The sequence below is a fragment of the Pipistrellus kuhlii genome, unplaced genomic scaffold, assembly GCF_014108245.1.
Source record: "Pipistrellus kuhlii isolate mPipKuh1 unplaced genomic scaffold, mPipKuh1.p scaffold_m20_p_16, whole genome shotgun sequence".
Taxonomy (NCBI): Eukaryota; Metazoa; Chordata; class Mammalia; order Chiroptera; family Vespertilionidae; genus Pipistrellus; species Pipistrellus kuhlii.
Window position 1 is genome coordinate 2315400 of NW_023425471.1, and position 25318 is coordinate 2340717.

General features: G+C 37.5%; 1 protein-coding gene across 1 annotated transcript in view; it reads left to right on the forward strand.

The window, feature by feature from the left end:
* GLRA2 (glycine receptor alpha 2) overlaps positions 1-25318 on the forward strand; it is a 154601-nt gene that overhangs the window by 53483 nt on the left and 75800 nt on the right. Inside the window, exons 6-8 of the mRNA XM_045582286.1 lie at positions 11297-11379; positions 13980-14117; positions 15784-15998. Of these exons, the coding sequence (XP_045438242.1) occupies positions 11297-11379; positions 13980-14117; positions 15784-15998 (436 nt within the window). The remainder of the gene's footprint in view (positions 1-11296; positions 11380-13979; positions 14118-15783; positions 15999-25318) is intronic.

A 25318-nucleotide genomic window follows, 5' to 3' on the forward strand; every position in this document is an offset into this window, starting at 1 on the left:
CTGGAATCGGGCTCCTTCCTCTCTGGTTCTGGGTGTGTCACCCAAGAACCGCAGCTGCCAAGTCATTGTATCTCAGCAGCTCCTGCATTGAGCATCCGCCCCCTGGTGGTCAGTGTGTGTCATAGCTACTGGTCGGACAGTCAAACAGGCGGCTAATAGCTTAGGCTTTTATATATATAAATAACTCAAAATTATCTTCTCCTTCCCAAACCACAAAATTCCTTATGGATGAGGAAATAAGAATAGGTCCCTCATATCCCTTAGATCTTGGGAGTCATCAAGAAGAGGTTTTAAATTTAAGGTGCCTATCTCAAATTATTTTGGGATTTTTGAACCTGCTTTCCCAAACTGAATATCCAATTTCTGAGGAGAAACCTGATTTTGGAATGGGTAGCAAAAGTTGGACTACCTGCATTTAACATAAAGCTTACATAAAGACAGGTACTCAATACTAGACTCCTTAGTGAGAAATTTTCCAATTAAAATTTAGATAATTTGTACTCTCTTATTTAACCAGTCAGAGTACCCATGAGATATTTTAGAATGTGTTCATGAATTATATGTTTATATACTTTTAGATAATTATACAAAAATGGTTAGCTGAAACAATTATTACCTGAATATGTAGGCTAAAGGAAATCACAGGGCAGATTTGAGCTAGCAGAATTGAAGGGCTAATCTGCTATTACTCATTATCTGAATTTTCTTGTGGCAGGAAGCCAAAGGAAATTCAGAGGTCCTGGTGAGCCTGCACAACTTATGTTGACATGGGTTTCTCCCTGGTCCAGAGTGTTGCTTTTGAAAGGCTCCCTGGATGGCATTAATCCCAAAATAAACACACTATGGCTCTCATGGGACACATGAATTACTCTAGCACATTCTCATAGCACATAACCCAGAGAAAAGGTGCTCCATTTTAAAATGGAAAAAAAAATTGTCCATCCTCAAAGCTCAGCATATTCTGGCTTCTGGCATTTAAAATTACAAACCAACATCTGTCCTGAAGAGGATACAACATTTATCATTGGACAGTCATTGAAAGACAATTAAGGACATATATAATTATGTGAAGTTCCACACACAGCCCACATTCAGAGCCGGTCCATCCAATATCTGATTGTTCATTTCTTTCAAAGGACAATAAAATAAATGTTTTATTTGATGTTTCATTTTAGATAGTTCTCAAAATTCTTCCTAACCCATACACATGGACATTTCTTTATTCGGTACCTTTACACCCCACTCAACTCCCCATCCATGCTTAGTCCCAAGCACATGGGTTGCCTTGTCTTGTGTTTCCTTCCTTTGGGAAGCATGTAGCTCATAACAGACGTGACAGTTGCATCTTCTTTCTGATAATGGCTTAGGCCTTCTCTTTAGCTGCTTGGTAAGAATAAACTGAAGAATTGTGCCTAATTTTAATGTGTTATCTAATAAAGGATGGAGCATCCTACCATCTAACCAAGACTTTGTTCTTTCTCCAACATTTGCAAAGTAATACCATCTTACTGTCAGCCATCAGCAGATATAAAGTTACTTTAGTTTTCTTAAAGCCACATTGTCACTGCACAAGTGCTTGTTCTTTCTGTTTTGCCAGCAAAATTATCCCAAATAAAAGGTTAAGAAAATGTTAAGAGAAAAGCATTGTCTTCACTTCAATGCCACCATTAAATATCTATAAAATTACACACAGTGATCATGGAATGGACAAAACAATCCTGATTATTTTAATATGCATCTAGTAACATTTCATCTTCATGAATCTTTGGATGTATAAGTATTATTAGAGGTAAAATGACTTTGAAATTTAAAATGTAACTAAAATAGAAGCAGTATTGGTTATCTAAATTTTTGGTAATTTGAGCTCTTCATTCTGGAGGTGTTCACTTTAGCTCTCTCCAATTCAATACCTTCAAAACGTTTTTGTTCAGGAAAAATCCAAGTATTTGGAAAAGTTTTAGCTGCTGGTTAGGCTTCAAGTTGAATCTTATCCGTATTTGGACTTAATTAACATGGGCCAACCATTGATGTGCAAATTTTCTGAAGGGCACTGATGGGAGAAGATATTGTATTTTTGTCCTTCCCAGCTACCCTGTTTCCCCGAAAATAAGACAGTGTTTTATATTAATTTTTTCTCCCAAAGTTGCGCTAGGTCTTATTTTCAGGGGATGTCTTATCTTTCCATGCGCTAGGTCTTATTTTCGGAGGATGTCTTATTTTTGGGGAAACACGGTAGTATTGCCCAATGCATATTGGGTATTTTCTGCTATGCCTTTATAATGTTTGCTAAACATGAACCTTCCTTGTTAGCCACTGGCATTCAGTGGAGAGGAGTAGAATAGCTGATGAATCTGCAGTGTTGCCAATTCATCATCTCCAAATCCCAAGGTCAACAGGGAAAAACAGGTCTTATATTTTCTTATTTGAAGTTATCTAAGAGGATAGTCTAACTGTACAGCTAATACCAACTTGGGGCTTAGGTTCAGCCTGAGACAATATTGAAAAAAAATTTATCTCTGGTGCCATTGCCACACTGTTTTGAGCCCTGTTTTCTATCCAGTATCATCCTTCTGTTTGCTATTCTCAGTATCAAAGTTAGCTCTTGGGAATATTAGTAGGGAACCTGGGAATCTATCAACTCATATACACAAAGGAAGAAATGACTAACAATACTCGAAATATAATTCTCTTCCTAGATTTGCATCTTAATAGTCATGGGGCTTTTAGTTAAATGTCTATTAGTTTATTATATATAGCAGCTAAGAGTTGAAAGGTATTTGAGCAAGGACAACCACTGTGATCTTCCTGAAACTCCTAATAATTTACACAATATAAATTTCAACCTTTACTTATATACCGTGTTTTCCCAAAAATAAGACATCCTCCAAAAATAAGACCTAGCGCATGGAAAGATAAGACATCCCCTGAAAATTAGACCTAGCGCAACTTTGGGAGAAAAAATTAATATAAGACACTGTCTTATTTTCGGGGAAACAGGGTAGAAAGTCTTCCTAAGTATAGCCACATCTGTGCCTGCCTCTGAGCCAGGTGAACAACTTAGGGCCAGAGTAAGTAGGATTTGCTCTATGTTTCATATGATGAGTGACTTCAAAGAAGTCATTTAATTACAGAGTTTAAAATTTCATTTCTTGCCTGTCTAGCCAAACTTGGTTTTTGCTTTCATTGGATCAATATTTTTTGGTGGGTGCCATGTGTTTTGATTCAGGAACATCAAATGATTATGGAAAGTCATACTGCCCTGATAAACCAAAAGGGCTCTCTCGGGATCTAGGCCTGTATGGGTAGATTATCTATTTACCCAATCAGTGTGAGTCCTTATGTAGGCACCATGGGAATAATGAAAAGTCCTTTTCTTTTTTTCTTTTTTTTTTTGAAAAGTCCTTTTCTTGATTCAGTTCATGTGTCTGATTTACATAATCTGGAAGGGTTTTTTGTATGAGTGTGTTGTTGATCTGTTTAATTTTAATACAGCAAGTAGAAAATATGTGAATATATGTGGAAACATGAAGAGAGAATAAATACCTAGAAGGAAAAAAAAATAGAAATCTTTTTTTTAATCTTTGCCACAAATGCTCCCTCCCCAAGTTTTCTAGCAATAAGTATTATTAACAGTTCTATCTATCTGTTTATCTACCTGTCTTGGGAGGATTCCTTAAATGGAGATTTGAAAACAACTTTAAAAGGTTGAAAAAATGTACAAGTATTGAGATATATTTCTTTAAATAATATATTAACATATAACATATCTTATTAACATATTGATATTAAACTATAGTCTCCTTCATGAGAGAAACTCTTCTTTCAAGTATGTGATATGCATGACACCCAAAAATTGCTGAATGGATGTACTAGATTACAACTCAGGCAGAGTTCTACTTATCACTAACTCCTCCTCACTAAGGACATGGAACTGGTCCTTCTGTATATTCTGCCCTCATCCCTGACTAGCACCATAAGCTTTTATAAATTTTCAGTTGAGTCTAACCCAATACATGTTGCAACCACTTCCCTAACTTCCTCTGAAGTTTCTCCATAACTTATTTTCTAGTCAGAGATCAGAGACAGTGCCCTGATACACTGCTACCACCATAAGTAGATTCCCACTGCCTATCTTTGCACATTAACATGTGTTAATAGGCATTCTGATTTGGTTTATATCTGTAGCACCTGGAAACTGTTCTCCCATCTCTCTTAGCAGCTATCCCAGTTTTCTAGCCACACCCCCATATTCTTGGTTACCAGTGGACTAACCTTGGTTTCACTGCCTTGACTTTATTTAAATGCCTCTCCACTGTGACCAAACTCTTGATCAATCCCCCTTGTCATTAATCCTGGGTCCAGGCACGTTGAAGCCTCCTTGAGCCTCACTGTCTTCCCCTGGTTTTGAGTGGAAAGTAGTATTTTCTAAATGGTGCTAGTGCTACTGAAAAGCTGCAGAGCATTTCCTTAATCCTCTTTCTTATCTCAACATTATCTTATTTTAGTCTATCATGTAGACCAGTGATTTTCAATCAGTGTGCCACAAGAATCTTTAAAATATGCAATACCTGACTATTTAGTCAGGGGCACTGACCTGTTTTCTCTCAGATGTCAAATAAAAAAAAATGGCAACAGCCAATACAACAATGGCTGTCTGGTGTGAATGAATCAAAATTATAACTTTTCTTTGTTAGATCAATAAAAAAAATACATGTTTTTTGGTGTGTCACAGAATTTTAGTAATTAGTTTATGTGTGCCATGAGATGGAAAAGATTGAAAGTCATTGATCTAGACAGTAAAATGTCATCCCTTAGAATATGCTTAAAATAGTGCTTTTAATATCTATATCTATATGGATTTTGTATTATTGATTTCAGAGAAGAAGGGAGAGAGAAAGAGAGATAGAAACATCAATGATGAGAGAGAATCACTGATTCGCTGCATTCTGCACACCCCACACTAGAGATTGAGCCTGCAACCCAAGCATGTGCCCTGACTGGGAATTGAACCATGGCCTCCTGGTCCATAGGTCCACATTCAAACATGGAGCCACACCAGCTGGGCTAAAACAATGCTTCTTAAAATGGACTCCAGAACACCAGCATCAGTGCTACCTGGGCTGCTTATCAAGAGGTCTTGAGAATCTTAATTCCTACCTCAGATAACACTTATAGCCACCAGAGTTTGCAATCAACTGTGTTAAAGGCTATCTTGATCAGACAGCCATCCTGACAGTCCCTTTTAATCCACTGACTCCCTCACTTTTCCATCCCTCTTTCCATGTGTGGGTTATATTAATGATGCACTTTTAGCTTGACTTCTAACTTGCCCCCAGGCTAATTTCACATAAGGTCTAGATGGGTTAAGATGACATTCTTATTCAATATTTGATGCATCCTGCAAATCTCTGACATTAGCATGTCACGTGGTTCAGAAATTTCAAGGTACAACTGAGAGGAGAGATTCAACAGACCTACATTGTAGAGAAAGGCTGTCCGTATGCTTTTGGTGAAAGAGTGGATTGTTTTCTAGGATGTTGGATGACAAAGCCATATCAGGACAATAAATATCTCACCTATATACCCAGAGTGCCAGAAATGTACTAAATTAAAAGCATTATAACTTGCACTTAAGGCTTTCATCATATTCAAAGTGTGTGAACTCATCTATAAGAGGAAATCCTATAAGGTGGTCACCTTCACTTAGTTTAGAATCAGATAAATGTTGAACAGTATGAGGTTTGGGGTGGAGCATGAGGCCCAGAGATTTAGTCAAGGTCAAATAGCTTTTCCCCAAAAAAATATTTTTATTGACTTCAAGAGGAAGGGAGAGGGAGAGAGAGAGATAGAAACATCAATGATGAGAGAGAACCATTGACTAGCTGCCTCCTGAACACCTCCCACTGGGGACTGAGCCCACAACCTGGGCATGTGTCCTGATCAGGAATTAAATCATGATCTCCTGGTTCATAGGATGATGTTCAACCACTAGCCTCACCAGCCAGGTAAGGTCAAATAGCTCTTTAAGAGTAAGCTGGGTCAACCAACCAGTTCCCTGGATCCACAGTGAATGTATTCTGTGAGGCTGCCGGGGAAGGTTGGAGGTTTTTTTTTTGTTTTTTTTTTTAAAGGACAGGTCATGAGAAGTCTGACACCTGAGGAAAAATGAAAGGGGTATCCCTAAGCAGGTACAAAACAACTAAGGTTCCTACAATCCACTCTGCTGACTTCACAGACAAGACAGGATGATAAATTAGCAATATGCTCTTTTACTAAGGAGGAAATATGGTAGAGTGGAAAATAATAAATGAACTTTGACATCATTTAAAGTTGGGTTCAAATTTAACTCTGTTCACTTACTTGTGAGATTGGGAAATGGCTAATCTCTTCAATTTGCTTATCTCAAAAACCGTGAGAGTACTATCTGCCTTGTGTGATGGTACTCCATAATTGTAGAGTAATAAGAGTGTTTGAGCAGGATTGTAATTATTAATACTATCATCATCATCATCATCATCATAACTTTTTAAATATTTTCTTAACTATTTTAATCCTAAAAGAGCACCATGGGTCCTAACCCGTTTGATTTCCACAAACTGCTGAGGGTTTATAGCAGTCCCCAAACTAAGATACAATAGCAATATACTCAAGACTCTCTTGCGTTTCCTGAATAAAACACAGAAGCTCCCTATTGTTATTATTTTCCAAATAAGACAGACTACTGTAACCATTAGAATCAACTCTCCCAAAATAGTACATTGGCAATCTTTGCTTCAGGCAAGCAGATCCCTCATTAAAATGTGTATTTCTTTCTGAAAATTGCTTTTCTCTTCAAATGTTCTTGTTTCCTCAAGAACATTTCATTTGGAATGGACTCTCAATTCTAACACTACTAAGTTTCTTATGAGCTAGAAGTTCCTTTATGAATCAAGGTACCTCTGTCCACCATGATGTTGTAAAGTTAAATAATTCATTTGAGTCAGTCTAGCAATGTGAAAACAGTCCTGGCCATGGACCCAGCCACCTGACCAAGGCTCAAAGACAGGTGGACGGAGCTTTCTGGCTTTCCTTCAGCTTGATTTGCTTTATTTCTAGTGGGAATCTGTTAGCAACTTACAGAAGAGGCCAGGCAAGTTTTGCTGGCTTCCTGTGCCTATCTTGTAATTTGGCAACACCCTATGGACTCTGGTGCCCAGGCTCCTCTCTCCTAAATCCCTAATCCATTCCCATTTCCGCAGGATAAAAGCCTGAAATTCTCCCGCAGAGTTTTAGAACACTGATTCATTCGTTAAACAAATATTTATTGATTACTTACTCTGTGCGAACCACTGTTTTAGACGGTAAAGAACAAATATGGGACAGAGAATAAATAGGGGACAAATAACTCAATAAAAATATGATATTTGATTTTAAAAAAAACTAAAAGGAAATGAAATGATTTACAATGTCTGCATCTATTAGTCATTTAAACTTTAAGCAAGGTATAAAGCCACGAATTGGTTTTATGATCAAGGTGCACTGAATAGGAGAGTAGTAAGGAAGGGAAGTGAAATTTTGGGAGGCATTGTTTTATTCCCTTGCCTTTAAAACTGAAATGTTTGCTCAGCCTCTTAGTCTCAGTTAAAGAAGCAGGGCCTCTCTGTAAGGAAACTATATTCCTTCCCTTTTACAAACCAGAGCTTGTATGTTTGCCACAATGACAGTGGGGAGATGTGTGATAATGCTTCAGGAAATGAGTTCTTTAACAGATATCAAGTGGAAGATGGGCAGCCTCAGCTGGCTGCTCTCAGGTGCAATGGCCTTAATATTTTAAATTATGACAAAGAGGAGAGCAAATCTGACATGCTGTAGGCAGTGTTTGCCAGCAAACAGTCTGAATCTCAATTAATATGCTTTGTGAGACCCACCAAAAATAAATGGAGATTTAGAATAAAGCAGATAAAATTTGTTCACATTTTAGTGTAATGTTGTAGGTGTCCATCTTACTTGATGCAACTTCTGCATCTGTACAAAATATTCAGCTCATTTTACTCAAAACTACTTTTAAATAAAAGAATAGCTTTTAAAAAAGCAGCGGTGGTTACTTTTGAAGGTTCTTGACTGGGAAGAGAGCACAAGGGAATGTTCTAGGGTGAGTAAAATATTGTAAAAGTGGATCTGGGTGCTTGTTAAATAGGTGGATAGAGATATAAAAAGTAATCATGGTACAACTTAATATTTGTATAATTTTACCATGTCTTATAGTAACTTCAATGAAAAAGGAAGAGAAAGACAGTAAAGGGCAGGCCCACATTTCAGGTCTGCAGATGTATAGTAAACTAAACATCATAAACTATGGGCTCTGCAGCCTATGAAGGGACTGATTTAGATATTTATAATTGCCTCCTATTTGCTCAACTTGATTACATGATTTAGCAAACCATGGATCTGTTAACTTGCCTCCTTGTTATTGGCACCCAGTGGGTTCCAATACTACACCCATGGAGAAAGGAAATTAGAAAACAAATAAGGAGAAAGGGAAGTACCCACGGAGTTCTCAGCTGAGCCAAAATTCAGAGACAGTTTTATGCTTATTGGGAATTGCTCTCAATAGGGTATTCCATGCTGGCAATAATTTACCCCAAGAATTCTGAGTCTCCATGGGATTGTTAGATCTGCCACAAAGGCAGAAAGAATTGGGTGTGGCTTCTGCTCCCTAAATAAATGTGAAAAGTTCACCTCACAAGAGTCCTATGATTAGGAATATGAAAATTGGGTTGTTTCCAATAGCAAACAAAATATAGTTGAATTCCACGTTGCATGCTTTTAAAACTGTACTTATTTCCACTATTATTACTTACTAATTTCTCATAAGAAATTTATAGATTTTTCAGAGTTTGATTCACTTAAATTGTGTACATGCTCACAGATTATTTCTTGTATAATGAACATACTTTTGTTTGATGAAAGTATTTCCTCTTTTAAAAATAGGAAAGAATAAATAGATTCTCCTTGAGTTAATAACAGTTTTAAAAACTCATAGATTCTTTTGTGGTTTTTACCCCTTTACAAAGTGTCAGTTTTTTTTAAAAATTGATTGCTAGAGATTTTCATTTTGATCCTTTTACTCTACTGTTATTTAAAAAGAGTCCATGGCATTAATCTCAATAAAACCGTGTTTTCTAAAAAATAAAGTCTTCTATGGAAAAAAATTTAAATATCTATATAATATCTATAGCTCTAAATGAAATTCATGACTGACAAAAATTATTGTTCCTGTCTAAAATGTTGTCAGTCGTTGATAACTCAAAACTCTATTTTTCCCTTTAGAGACATGGTATTTGTGTTCTCAGAATAGCCCACAGAAGCTAGGTAACTTATTTAGCAATGGAGGTGACATACTGTATGTTTATGGCAAAATTTAAATAATAATAAAAAATATTATAGCAATAGCAGTATCAGAAGGTTACTGAATAAGACAGAATTTTATAATTTTACCTTTCAGGTATTGTTTGAAGACATATTTAATATAAAAGACATCTTCAAATAAACTACATGTGTCAATATAGATAATGCAGAATAAAAAGTAAAAAGAAAACATGAATCATCCTACAAACCAAAAATATCTACTCTTAATATAGTGTTGTGCTTATCTCCAAGAATAAGAATATATTTTTACTCAATTGAGGTCACACTGCACTGTTTTGTATCTTGCTTTTCCTAATCACTGTTGTATTTTAACTAGTTTGAAGATTATCAGCATAGATTCTTTGTCTAATCTCACTTCAGATCCCAAATCTTTACCTTCTTTGAAGTATATGCCACTACTTTTTCCATATTATTTAGAATGTACAAAATGAAAGAGAGAAAGAAAAGAGGACCAGTAGGAGAGAGTGAGAATGAGCATGCCAGCAAGGGAGAGTTTCGGTTGTAGTGCCAGAATCAAAGGCATCTACAGATATAAAAGAGTTCTTAGAGAAAATAAACAGGACTGGAGCAGTGAACTTCAGAATAACAGGGATTCTAGTATTGGTGTTAAATAGAAATAAACATTATTTTATCCTATCCCATCATTTGATAAGGAGATGAATGTTTATCAAGTTTAAGATCTTTCTTAGGGGACAGAGATAGTTTGAAGAAATACTGATAAGGGAACTCAGATATGCTAATTCTCTACCTTAATTTTCTTCTTGAATCACTGAGGTAGAAAAATTAAAGAGCAGTAAGTAAGCACCTTCTCACTGAGGACTAAAAAAAATAAAAATGGTAGCCCTAGCTGGTTTGGCTCAGTAGACAGAGCATAGGCTTGTGGACTGAAAGCTTGTAGGTTTGATTCTGGTCAAGGGTACATACATTGGTTGCAGTCTGGACTTCCAGTCCTAGTCAGGAGCATGTAGGAGGTAACAAATCGACGTCTCTCTCTCATATCGATGTTTTCTTCTCTCTGTGTGTGTGTCTCTCTCTCTTCTATTTTCTCTAAAAATCAATGGAAAAAAATATTCTCAGGTGAGGATTAAAGAAAATGAATGAATGAATGAATGAAATGGCGCAAAAGAAATGGTGGCTCAAAGAATATCCCAATGATATAAGGCTTGATCATTGCTAGCTGAGAGCTCAGGAGAGTTAAGGAAAAGGGGGAAAGGGAGCAGAGTAGCCCCTTGGGTGCAGAAATGTAAAAACTATGTACAAACCACTATCCTTCAATGTTTTTCTTTCAGCTCAAGCATGACATGCTCCAGATTTGTCAAAATTCTAGAATGAATGCTGCAATATATGGTTAACCCACCCACATAGATTATCAAATGAAAAGACATTCAAGTTAAATTTGCTCATTTGATGGAAAGAGAACCAATGCTCAATCACAACCAAATATGCTTATCACATTATTTATTATCATTGAAGCATAGTCCACCTGTCCAAAGTATAATCTAAAATCAGTATAAACTTTCTGTATTTTGGACAGCAGTATGGGTGAGAACCCATTGTCCTCATTATAGTATTTCTCAATGCTCTTGCTGATCCTAAAATAAACTTGTGACCAGTGCCACTAGGGAGGTAGGGGTCAGAGGTTGGAAGATGGGAAATATTGATAGAAAGTAAGGGGTTATAGTAAAACTCTACATTATTTTTAAAGTTTACCTATAATGGTAAATTTAAAAAATAAAAAGCATTGACCTGTATGCGAGCTTAGATTTCATTATTTGAATCAGTCACTTTGCTTTAATATCAAATGTATTTTTGGTTTGTTTATCAAGAATCAGACCTCACAGATTCAAAACTTACTTTTTTATTCTCTATAACTTTTTTTTTTACTAAGGCTCACTTTGACCTTATCCTGTCCCATGGACTTGAAGAACTTTCCAATGGATGTCCAGACATGTACAATGCAGCTGGAGAGTTGTAAGTCACTGCTGTTGAAATGATTGCCTCCTTGTTTTAATCAATAACCTGGTTCTTTTAGTGTGTCATTAATTAAGGAGAAAAGACCCATAAGTCTCTTTCTCTACCTACCTCCCAAGGTCCTAATGAAAGGGCAAGCAAGAGTGTGTGCGCATGTCTGATACCTAATAGGCAATCTTTCAAAGTAAAATGCCAATTAACTCACCTTCCTCAAAAACAAGCCTAATTGAGGAAGCTATTTTTTGAAATGAAAATGTCTCCTCAAAAAATTAAGATGATTCATCATTCAATCTCTACAATGAATTGCTCTCTAATCAGAAAATGATATGTCTATCTTATGCTCATATAGACCATCACCCCCAGAGGAGTTTTGGCAGGGAGGGATTATTGATTTGAGGACAAGATACAAGAGAGTCAGAGGAGGATGCAAAACGGAGGGGCCTGAGGTGATATGGGACAAGGGGCATCTCCTTTAGATGGCCAGTGGACACACAAAAGCATGGTGAATTAAGTAGAGAATTGCTATCTACTTAGTCCCCCCTTTATGCCCCAGCCATGATGTAACTGAAATCTTTGACACATGCCATAAGCTGCTAATGCCACCAAGGTAATGGTATGTTCAGTCAAGAGACATGAATTTTTTTCTGGCTTGCTCTGACAGTTTCTCTGTTTGTAAAATCTAGAGAATAATAAGTCCTACTGACCTATGGGGATGTTAGAATATTTAATGAGACAAGGGTAAGGAAATACTTTTAACTTCTTGGTTTAGAAAAATAATAAAAAATAATAAAAAAGATATCAACTATTATTTTAAAGAGTCAATGACAGGTGTCCTTCTGATCATTTAAAATCACCATTAATTTCCCTTGAAACTTCCTACAGAAATAAACAAAATAATGCGATGTTTTTGTATATATAAAAAAGCTGTCAGGTGTAAAATGAGAATTTTTGATTGACAATAAACTTTATGTATTTTTCTCCCCTATAACGCTTTTTCTTGAGAAGGAAGAAAATACTTTTTTTTCTTATATAATGATTCCTTCTTCATATATTCTCTACTGCTCCAAACTCACCCCTGCCTCAGCCCAACACTTAGATTCTCTATAAATATGCAGAGTTGCCATTTGAGGCTCCTCCAAGGCTTAAAAAAAAACTCCAATTAGTAAATAAAGTCGGTCTTTGCAGGCCCTAGAGGTAGGGTATCAAAGAAGTAATGTGTTTACCACTAACTTTGAATATGAAGAACAGAAATTACTCTCCGCTTTTCTACCCTTACATTATTGAATATTTCCTCCTTCCCCACCTCTTTAGCCAGTCTGTCTGCCCTAGGCTGGGTCTGAAGGGTGGCTGACAAGACTATTATCATGGTGGCCAGCAATAAGCTCTCCAGACAAGGATATGGGGTGTTTGATGATCTTCTTTTATTTGTTGGAGACAACCAACTACTCATATAGCATTGTAATAGGGTTGGCCATTCTCTCTGTTGCAATTTCTTGTTTTGTAATCCCTCACTTTCCATATTATTTTTGGCTTTGAATGGAAAAGTGGTCCAAAGAAAGAGCAAAGTAGATTCTAATTGATATGGACATTGATTCTGAGTAGCTTTGGTGAGTCACTAAGCTATAGTAAAAAAGTCTAAGAATCTATAAACTTAATAAACATGCTGAGGTTATTGGTTAATCAAAACTTCACATAATATTCCTTGTATTCCTCACTCTAAGTTTAGTGTTCAAATATCACAAAGGGAGAGGAGAGAGAAATAACATCTGAAAGAAGAGCAGTCTTCATTTCTGGGGTGCAAAAATATCCAGAGCACTTTATAGATAACAAACTAGTTAACAAGGAACTTGGAGACTAAGAACTAACTTTGGTTTAGCAAACTGATAACAATCTTACTTTGTATGGTTCAAGAGTCATAATGATATGACATTACATATAGAGAATGTTTTACTTCATATTAATCATTTGTGATGAGTGGATCCATTTAGTAAGATACTAGAACAAATGAATATGCTTGATTTGCATATTCTGCAACTTCTTCTTAGGTTACCTCTCTCTAGTTTCCCCCTCATGCTAAAGTAGCTAAGGATTAACCATAAGAACTTTAACATAAGCTTTCTGAAAACAAAGCTAAGAGGCCATAGGAGATGGGCCAGGTTGCAATGGGAATGCTTTAGGCCTATGATGAATTCATTCTCATTTTCTTAATTTCATTCAAAATACTAAGGCTAGCACCATGAATTGCATTGTCTTATTGGATTGTCACAGACAGAGCTCTTTCAAGTCAAGATGGTCTCCAATGGGTTTTTATGTTTGTTTGTTTGTTCTTCAGAAAAATTGAGTGAAGAAAATGGACTTTCTAGATTCCATTCTCTCATTAAATGGAAATAAATCATTCAGAAATAGCTTGTTGTCTTCAATTTTATTGGCTACAATGACATGTACTCGTCATGATGACTGCAGCTATTTTATTAAAAAATGCTCTTAAACTGATTGAGCATGTCTGCTTTAGACAGTTTTCTTGTTTCTTTACATGGCTAGCCTTTCAAGGTTTCTTGGAAAGATGCATTCAGTGTTTCACTGTGATTTGTTTATCTCAGTTGGATACACGATGAATGACCTAATATTTGAGTGGTTAAGTGATGGTCCGGTACAAGTTGCTGAAGGACTGACCCTTCCTCAGTTTATTTTAAAAGAAGAGAAGGAACTCGGCTACTGCACAAAACACTACAACACCGGTAAGTTTTCTTTCAGCTGCTAAACCCAAGTGGGCTCCATCTGCAGCTTGGGTTATAGATCCCATCGCCTTAATTGCTGCATATTTACCAAGAAAATGGCGCTGAGCTACAAGGCAAGGGCCTAGACTTGATTCCACCTTCCCCCCTCCACCTCCACTAAGATAAGATACCAATACCCTCTGGAATAGGTCAGTGAGCACAACAGAAAATTTCTCCAAAACAGAGAGATAAGTAGAGATTAGGGAATCTTTTACTGTTCTCTTGCTGACCATCTGCTGTCAAATGAGTCTGGGAACAGGTGTATGGGACCTTGTAAGTGGCGCAGGAAGTGTATAAATTCTGGCCAGTTCCTGGCATCCACTTTTGACATGGGACCCCCAAGTCAATTTGCACTCTCTGTCTTAGTAGAAGAGAAGAATAATAACATAGGTCGTTGTAAACCCAGAAGCACAGCTGCTGTGCTCTCCAGTACTGAACAATAATAGGAGTTTGGATGAAAATCAGCTGGCAGGAATTCAGCTGGCTCTAAAGACCTGCATTGTCAGTAGTGCTGACAGACACATGGCAGGGGAGAGGGGAGAGAGGAGAATTTGAGTCAGTAGCAACAGTGGGCATCTGTGGTTACCGGGAAGATTTTGCCTGCCCAGTCAAGTTGATGGCTTTTCATATGCATGTCCCAGTTTTGATGCCACACAAGCTGATCAGAGGTAGGCAATGGAGACATGATAGTTTGTTCAGTGACTGCTCCAGGTCCCTTGCTGAGTAGAATGGCCCGGGAAAACTTATTTTAGCAGTCAACAGTGCTTTCTATTCAAGTAACTAAAACTGTTCTTCCTGAAAAAGCAGAGTCCAACCCTACCTTTTATCATTTGCCTAAACTAAGCCAAATTACCTTCTGGAGCCCTAATGTCAAGCCAATTAAAGAGGGGAAGTGTGGAAAGGAGAAGGAACATCTATTTCTTAGTAGTATGTCAAAAGTTTTAATATCTTTATATGTACTCTTTTTATAGGAAGTGTCACATTGTAAACAGATTCTAGGAATATTATAAGTGATCTTAAGCAATTACCCAAAAGGCTAGGAAATGTTTACAATGACTAGATTACATGCATGGCTGATACAAATATATACATATTTTTCTCTTGCTATTGACAGCACAAAAATAAACACACAATTATTCAATTTTTTTGGAGGCCCATGTGAACTTGACAACTTTGGAGAGAAAGGTTCAAATGTTATATATTACATGCCACATATTATATATTTTATGCTATATACTATATACTATACATATATTCTGTGGGTTATATATTATACGCTATATATAATAACCCCACAAATGTGAATATTTTATTTCCATTGGTAAGCTTATGACAGTCTTGCAAATTCTGAAACTCTATCAAAATAAGTTGCAAAAAGGCACAGGTTTTGAAAATTAATAATCCCACATGGTTTTGGTCCAGTGACTCTTTAGATCACTCGTTCTCCCACTGTCATTTCTATTACTGGTTAAGTAGGAATGAAGTTCAATTGCTTATGTAGAGTAAGAACCTTGTAAAACATTCCAAACCCATCTATAATACTCTTATTTTTTTTTAAATCAAGTGTGAGTCTAATAGGAAAGATAAATTCTAATTGGATTTTAAGTAATCATTTCTTGCCTTCCAGGAAAGTTTACCTGTATTGAGGTTAAGTTTCACTTGGAACGCCAGATGGGATATTATTTGATCCAGATGTACATCCCCAGTCTCTTGATAGTCATTTTGTCCTGGGTCTCCTTTTGGATAAACATGGATGCAGCCCCTGCCAGGGTCGCACTGGGCATCACCACGGTTTTAACGATGACCACCCAGAGTTCAGGTTCCAGGGCATCTCTGCCAAAGGTAAGAAATCTCACTTGACAACAGTGACCTGAAGTTTGTCAAAGGTTTTGTAGGCTGGAGGATTCTGGGAAGTCATAAATGTTTACCAGTTTGTGACACTGTTGGAGATGAAAATGCAATAAGAGAACAAAGAACTGAGTTTGAGATCATTAGAGCTCTGAGGACTTGGGGCAGCTCCATAATCAAATCAATTAGGGGGAAGGGGAGTCAGGGTTGAGAGAGGAGGAATGAGTGGAGGCAGAAACATGCAGGAATTCTAAGACGCGCTTGAGTGCTTTTGAAATTATGTTGTTTATGAGCCATGAAGCTTGCAGAAATTGAAGTAAGATTGAGTCAACTTATGCTGTATTGTCAACGTTTTATTGGTGACATTATTGAGATCCATATGCTCAGTAAAGTCACTTACATTAATAAAAATTTAAAATAAGTTCCTGGCAGCTTATCAGATTATGCAGAAAAGCCATTTCAATGAGAATGTATATAAGAAATATATATATATTTCATAGTCTTATAGTCTTAATGAATGTACAATATTACGGTGCAGCAAATGATATACTTTGTTATGCCTTAATTTACCATAATGGCTGATACACTACTATTTTCAAGTGACATAATTAGCTAGAGAAAGATCAGCAGAATCCTCCAGTTTGGTGGACATTCTGGTAACTGTGGGAGGTTTGAAAGAGAAGCGTGGTGTGGATACAGTGACACATGGACATTTTTTGGCAAGTGAAGTAATAATCCATAAAGGCTGCACAATCTATTTTTATGTAAGGCAGGCCCTCTGCACTTACAAATACTACTTAAGCAAATAATGATATATGCTCCACTTGTGAGGTATCCCAGCTCCCCCAAAGCACGCCTATGTGTGTTTCTCCCTTTCACTGAGTACATTGAGGCACTGGCTTTGATTTTACAGGAGTGTGCATTCAATTTAGTATTCAGTGTATGCTGCCTCATATGGTTGAGCAGTCTTTCCAAAAACCAGTTCCAGAAAATTGAGATGTAATCCCATATCTTTGCTGGTGTAAGCCTATGCTCAGTTGTGCTGCATTTCACATGATGAGATATATTAGATTGTGGTCCACATTATTTCCTATGTTGGAAGATAGGGTGACATGTGAAGAAGTTCTGTGGCTATAATGAAGATGGACTGGATGCTGTGAAAATAGTTCCACAAACTTTCCAGGTCCATGCCTCCAAAGATAAATATTAGATTTAGTATGCTAAAAGAGAAAAGATGTCTCTGATAGTTTTTTTGGAACCAATAGTACAAAATACGTGTACTATATTTCTATTGGAATAGAGTTGTTAGAAACACTAACAGCCTTTTATTCAGCTATAAAATCACAAATCAATTTTATTTATTAGAAATTCTAATCCACAATGTTCTCCCTCCCAAACCAGTTCATTTGCTTATTTCTCTTTAGTTATTAGTTACTGCCATCACTGCATGCCATGCAATTATTCAACCCCAGAATGCACAACCATGTATTTTACAATTTAATAGACAGCTAAGTTATTGGTGACAAATTGTAAGCAGATAATGTCAAAAATAAGATATTTAGTCTCCAACCACTTATCGCTATGAAAATACTAGCCTTTTATTTTCAAAGTGAGAGCTTGGGTTTTTAAAAATGTGTTATTCATTCTTATTAGCTACTTTGTTTTTATATCAATGGTTAAAACTATTGCTAAATAAATTGTCATTTATCAGTGATCTTAGCATGTAGAGATAATCAGGAACCAAACGAGGGGTTATTAAAAAATCATTTTATTTTTAAAATATATTTTATTGATTTTTTACAGAGAGGAAGGGGGAGAAATAGAGAGTTAGAAACATTGATGAGAGAGAAACATCGAAAAGCTGCCTCCTGCACACCCCGTATTGGGGATGTGCCCACAACCAAGGTACATACTCTTGACCGGAATCGAAACTGGGACCCTTAAGTCCGCAGGCTGACGCTCTGTCCACTGAACCAAACCAGTTAGGGTCAAAAATCACTTTATACTGGGCTCTGAACTCATAGGGGTTATCTTTTTGCCATCAGCAGGTTTATCTTCCTACATGTATTTTTTTCTAAGGCTATTATTAAACATGGTTGGCTCTCAGCTGACTGTGAAGAGATGTGACTCATATAGATGACAAGTGAGAAAAGAAAATGGGATCAAAAGTGAGTCATGGAAAATAAAGCATTAATCATACACTCACACACACACACACACACACACACATACACATATACTCATTTTAATTTACAAACACAGATGCTCCACTATGCTGACTGTAAAGATACTCCAGTGCCTGTGGCAACAAACTTTACAGAGAAGGCATGTACATTATTTCAATTAATTACTTTTAAATGTCTAGTCGGCTGCAATAATACAGAGTTTAGGGGTATAAAGGTCTCTAAATAGCTTTTACTTTCTCAGGAATGTCCTGCACCCTGCATGCAAATGTGTATGTAGTCTCCCTTAAGAGTGAGGCTTTAGTCAAAATTATGAGGTAACAAGATTATCCCCCTTCAAAATTGTTAAACTTATAAAAGAAATACTTAATTTTAGAGTTTTATTTGTATGATGGTAAAAACTCCAATGATTTTATCCAAGTTTTCATACCCTCCACTAGCAAAACACCCGGCTCATAATAGGCACTCAGTAAAGTGTTGATTAGTGAATGAATGAAAAATATTGAATAGTCTTGTAGTCAAGAGGTATTCCACAAGTAATTTAACTGGCAATTAATTCACCCACCCATTTATTCAGCTAACATTATTAAATGTTTTCTCTGCACCATTCATTATGCTAGGGGCTGGGGAAATGAACTATAAAGAAAACATAATCCTTGCTCTCAGGGGCTTGTAATCTTTAATGTCAAAGACAAATACTTGAAATAGTGGTTATTAAACAACTAGAGGCCCAGTGCTCGAATTTGTGCAAGAGTAGGCCTTCCTTCTCCTGGCTGCTAGCACCAGCTTCCCTCTGGAACCCAGGACCTGGGCTTCCCTTGCAGCCCCAGCTTCGTCCGGAAGGTTATTCAGAAGGATGTCTGTTCTAATTAGCATAGTACACTTATTAAAATTTAAAGGTGAAATACAGTCGTGCACCATATGACAACAGTTCACTCAATGACAGACCACATATATGATGGTGGTCACACAAGATTATGAGAGAGCTGAATTTCCTGTAAAAAAACTGAAGGATTTGTGGGTCAGGACAAACATTTTTTTCTTTAATTGGAGCAATACCTGAGGGGTTTGGCAATGTATTCTGATAGCACCTAAATTTTGAGTGCACAGATTATATTCCAATCAGTCAGCCACTGACCTGTTTCAGCACAGAAGAGCCTTCCCCCCACAACACTACATAGTCAGAAGGTCCCATAGCTTCCCAGGCATAGTTTGATGGTGTTTAGAGTATATGGATGTAAATTCTTTGTTGAGGAACTAAGATCCTATAGAAGGACACAGGTTCATAAGAGCTACCTTAACAAGTATTAAGTGACACTGCCACTTTAGTAAAAGCTCTCAGTGACAAAATGGAGCCAGCCTGTACCTGTACTTTGGAACTATTTTCAGGTTGTAATGATGTGAATCATAGATAGGTTTTATTTATCCCCCTTTGTGCCAGGTAGGGTCAATGGAACAAAAACAAATTTCCAAAAAATTTAATCGGCTTTAATATTGGGTCCTCAGTTCTATACTCTCTCCATGTTAAATACCCTCTTTTTTATTATTAATATCACAAAGTTCCTTAACCTGACCACTGTTCCAATATATAACAGCCAAAACTACATGGTCATGACAGTCCCGTGTTCCTTTATCTCACCATTTTGATTTTCTTATTCCTACCGACCCTCAGACAACCTTTGATCCCCTCCAGACAATCACTATTATGGTGATCCATGCCCTCCTGCTAAGATATGCAGATGACAGGGTCTTACTGGCAGAAAGTAGCAATGATTTGAAACAACTTCTCATCAAGATGAAAGAAGTGCCAAAGGAGGACTGCATTTGAACATCAAGAAGACATACGTGCTAACTACAAAAGAACTATACAACTTTAACATATTTGATTAGGAGTCAAAATTGTCAAATATTTTTGTTTGCCTTGGTTCTGTCATCAATTCAAATGGAGACTGCAACCAGGAAACCAAGAGAAGGCTGAGAAGGACAGCAAAGGAAGAATTCAGAGAGATCACTAAGAGTAAAGATTGTCATTAGTGACCAAGACTGAGATCTTTCATACCCTCATATTTCCTATTACTATGTACGGATGTGAAAGGTGGACAGTGAAGAAGTTTGATAGGAAAAACTTGATTCATTTGAAATATGGTGTTGGAGGAGAGCTGTACAGATACCCTGGGCTTCCAGAAAAATGAAAAAGTGGGTCCTAGAGCAAATTAAACCTGAAATATCCCTGGAGGCAAAATGACCAAACTAAGTTACCCTATTTCAGGCACATCATGAGAAATTAGAGTTCTTTGGAAAAGACCGAGATGCTGGGAAAATAGAAGGCAGCAGGAAAAGAGGAAGATCAAATATGGGATGGATTGACTCCATAAAAAAAAGCCATAGGCATGAGTCCGCAGGAGCTGAGCAGGGCTGTTGAGAACAGGACATCGTGGGCATCACACATGGATAGGATCATGAGCAGTCAGAGCCACGTCAGTGGCACATAAGAGAAATACGCCTTACCCAGCCAGTTTCTCCTCAATATTTCTAATCTATCCAGTCCACATCCCTAGCCATAGAGTAGCACAGACAGCTTCAATGTTCTATTCCCAACTTTGCCAGAGGACGCAGGCAGAAGGCTTGTGGGACAATGTTTATGAAGTCTGTAGTATTGTACAGTAATGTGCTAGGCCTTCACATCACTGACCACTCACTCTTCACTCACCCAGAGCAATTTCCAGTTCTGTAAACTCCATTCATGATAAGTGCCCTCTAAAGGCATATCATGTTTATCTTTCATGCCATATTTGTACTGTACCTTTTCTAGGTTTGTGTAAGCACACTCTATGTTCGCACAATGATGAAATCACCTAACACATATGTCAGACTATACCCCAATCATTAAGCACACATGACTGTATAAGTACATCAAGAAAGATGCCTAACCTATTAAATAGAGGAGGGATAAGAGGAAGGGGAGGAAAAGAGGGAGGATGGAAAGAAAAGGGAAGCAGGAGAAGGAGGGAGAGAAGTTAGGCAAAAGGCTAAAGGAGGAAGCCTGAGTTGAATCTATAAAGCCGATTAAATAGATGATGTAGGAGGAGGTAAAGGTCATTCCAGGTGATGAGGACTTCCTACTCATATTTGGGTTACACTTAGAAAATAAGCCTTTCTAGAAGACAATCTGGGCAGGTTTCCAACAGGCTTCACAAATCTTCCACACATTTCATGTAAGAAACTTGTGTTTACTGATTCCCAGTTAATATCCTGCCTTCCGACCAACCCAAGGCTTTTGTGGATTTTGCTTTATTTGGTCTGGTTTTGTTTGCTTCGGTTTTCAGAAGTCCATTGTCTTCCCCAGATACAGGAAAAAGAAACACCAACATAATATCTGTTCCACAGATACCATCCCATTTAAAACGGTAAAACTAGTTCTAAAAATAAAAATACCTGCCACCCTGGCCACTGTGGCTAAGTTGGTTGGGCATCATTCCATGCACAAAAAGGTTGTTGGTTCGATTCCCAGTCAGGGAACATGCCTAGGTTATGGGTTCCATAACCATGGGTGGGGAAGCAGAGGCAACTGACTGATGTTTTATACTGATGTTTCTCTCTTTTCCTCTCCCTTCCTCTTTCCCTAAAAATAATCAATAAAATATATCTATCTATATATTTTTTCATATATACATACATACAGGGTGTCCCAAAAATGCATACACCTTTAACAGCTGATAGCTTAATTGAGATTTATTTCTTTTCAGATTTAACTCACTGAAATTAATAATTATACAAAGTAGTATACATTTTTGAGACACACTATATACATCTCTGCCAACCTCCAAGAAACTGTTCAGCTGATAATTTTCTAACCATTGGAACATGAAACCCCCAGTGGCAGACTATAGGCTGTGTGTATTGTTGTCTTTCCAACATGCAGGAAAATATCAGGATGAATTGACTAGCAGGCTGTGAACCATCAAACAGTATTTTCCCTTACTCTGTGTTTGTTGTCATAGCTGAATGTGCTGTGGGAACTCCTAAGTGTCTTGAGTCCTCATTTGTGGCTGAGTGAGCATTGGTAGGGGACAGTGGGGATGACACACGTGCACAGGTGACTCTGACAAGTCCATAACCATCTCCTTGGAGCAAGGATCCGGAGGCATCCTTAACAGTTATTAACTGAGATTCCCTGTTTCCTACAGAAGAAAATGCCCCCTTATTTTCAGCCATCTGATAAACTAAGACCAGCCGGACCATTTCAAGCAGCTACCAAACCCAGGACAGCTTACAATTTAAAACAAAAGAGGCTGTAGCTCTGCCACATTCAGTCTTGCTTTATTCCCCATGCTAATGTTTGAATGTAGACACTGCAGTAAGAGAAACTAGGAAAGCAGTACGACTGATAGTTATAGAAGTTCTGAAATAAAGATTTGCATGTCTGTTTTAACTCTAAAAAATAAACATAATTGCCCATTGAATCAGGCACATCCCTCTCTAATGGGAATGAATTTCTTAGGTCTGATTGGTATTTCTGCAAGAGATTGGGAAATGTTTTTGTATTGTAAAATCAGGATGCTGCTAAGTTTTGGATAAAAGATTAAAAAGTCAGAACACCCAAGGTTTGGCAAATTGAAATGCAGACAAGCTTGCTTTATAACCAGATGCCTGCATATGTGGGAGACTTGATAAAATTTCCCTCTGACATTTCCCAAGCCACAGCAAACTGAAGAGTCATTGATGTAGTGAGTGTGTGATAAAAATATGCAAAGAGATGACGTGGGTGAATTCTCTCAGGACAGAGCTGGAGCACCAGGGGCACTTTGGTTTAAGAATGTTGTCGGCAGCCTTTTCAGGGAAGCTGACAATCAGAGAAGCTACGTAGGCTATGCTTCTTCTCAAGTAAGGCTCATACATTTGGGGAAATAGCATTTTGAGGTGCACTATCATTTCATACACTCTTTCCATTTCATTAAAATGAATAGCTCTCTCAGGGTCATCCATCCTAAGTGTCTTCAGGTGAGGAAAAGATGAACTATTATGCAGAATGTATTACATACTCAAGATATAGACCTGAGAAAACAAAACTTTTTTCCTTATGAAGACTGAATAAATGCATAAAATAGAGTATTTTAATTCAGTAAGCTAAGGGCAACGCAGTAGTTTTGTGTTGTTGTTTTGTTTGTGTTTTTTTTTTATAAAAAATTACCATAATAATTATGCTCTCTGTAGCCATACCCTTAGGTAATAGCCCCCTTCCACATTGACTGTCAACTTGACCATATGACTTACCTTGACCAATGGACAATGACAAATATGATATAGCCAGAGATTTGAAAAATGCTTGTATATTGTAGTTAGCTTTCTCTTGTTGCTCTTGGGGCTCCTATGGACACCCAAGTGAATAAGATGAGAAACACATAGCCCAGTTATTTTTATTACCAAGATGATAGCCAGTTAACTGTTACTTCCTTGCTCACTGCTCCAGGTACTAGTCTCCTCGTTGTTTCCCAAATATGCCAGGCACATGCTGTCATTCCTGGGCCTTTGCAATGACTGCTCTCTGTACCCGGAGAGCTCTGCCTCCAGATATTCACATGACTAACTTGTCTGCCTTTTCCAAGTATTTTTTCCAATTTTACCTTTTCAATAAACCCTGCTCTGGCCATTATCGCCTCACAATGCTTCAGCAACACCTTGAATCCACTCAACATAATTGTATCTAAAATTTTTCAATTTGTATTTGTTTACCCACTGTATTTTATTACCTTACTAGAGGCCTGGTGCACAGATTTGTGTACTGGTGGGGTACCCTTGGCCTGGCCTGCAGGGATCTGATATTCCCTGAGGGGTCCTGTATTGCAAGAGGGCACAGGCCAGGCTGAGAGAGCCCACCAAGGGACCCCACCTTTCCATGATTGAAGAGGCCGCAGGAGGGCTCCAGGGCATGTCTGGCCCATCTCATCCATTCCCAATCGGCTGGACACCAGCAGCAAGCTAACCTACTGGTTAGAGCATCTGCCCCCTGGTGGTCAGTGTGCCTCATAGCAACTGGTTGAACAGTTGAAGAAATAGTTGGACATTTAGCATATTAGGCTTTTACTATATAGGATAGCAACTCCAAGATTTATATCAAACTCTACTATGGATTATGTTTATTTTAATTGTCTTATTCCCCTTACTTGACTATGAGCAACATGAAGACAAATAGAAAGAAGCGGGGAGGGGGGTTGGGGAGCAGAGCTATACATAGAACAATAGAGGGTGGGGCAAAAGTAAGTGTACAGATGTGAATATGAGAAACAAAGATTTTATTTTTATATTTTTATTAATTAATGTATTAGTTTCCATATGAACAAATGTAGACCTACTTTTGTCCCGCCCTGTACATGTATTACATAGATGACCAGAATCAATAAGATTTATCTTAATGCCTGGTTGATTAAAACAATGAATGATTTAATGGAGTCAGCAATATATGAGCTGATGTATTAAAATTTGATAGGATTATAATAAGCAAAAATTACAGGGGAAAACCTGAAATAAATATCAGAGATGAATAAGCACTAAAGATTTGGGGGATGAGACAGTCCTATTTAGCTGGAATGTTGATTATACACACAAGTGAGGTGGGAAATAGAGAAATGTGAGGCCTTTGGATCCCCCCCCACACACACACAGAGATGGTATCTTCCTTTTCTGAAGTGGTTAAGCTCTTTCTTCCATCCTTCATCTCATTCTGTCATATATTGTGGTTATTTTTGCATTTCTCTTTGTTCCTCTACTATATAATCCTCACATTTAGGGCAATGATTATATACTGCTAATTTTTTAATCTTCACTGCTTCTAGCACAGAGATGGAAGCCAGCAGCAGAGCAAAATTATTTGTGGAATAAATTAAACCATCCACTTCTGCCCAAACCATTTGGGCTTGCTAACTAGACCCTGAGGCTATGCAGAAATAGTTTAAAGACGAGCTGACTAACAAGGAGTGGAAATGTTCACTAGTTACAACAGTAGCACCTTTATTTTTCAACAAGAGTTTGGGTAAGAGACCTTGCAAATCCCCATAGATTAATATATTTGATTCCTTCATCATGCAGATTTGACCATAATTAGTAGCCACTTGAAATACAGCTTCTAAGTTG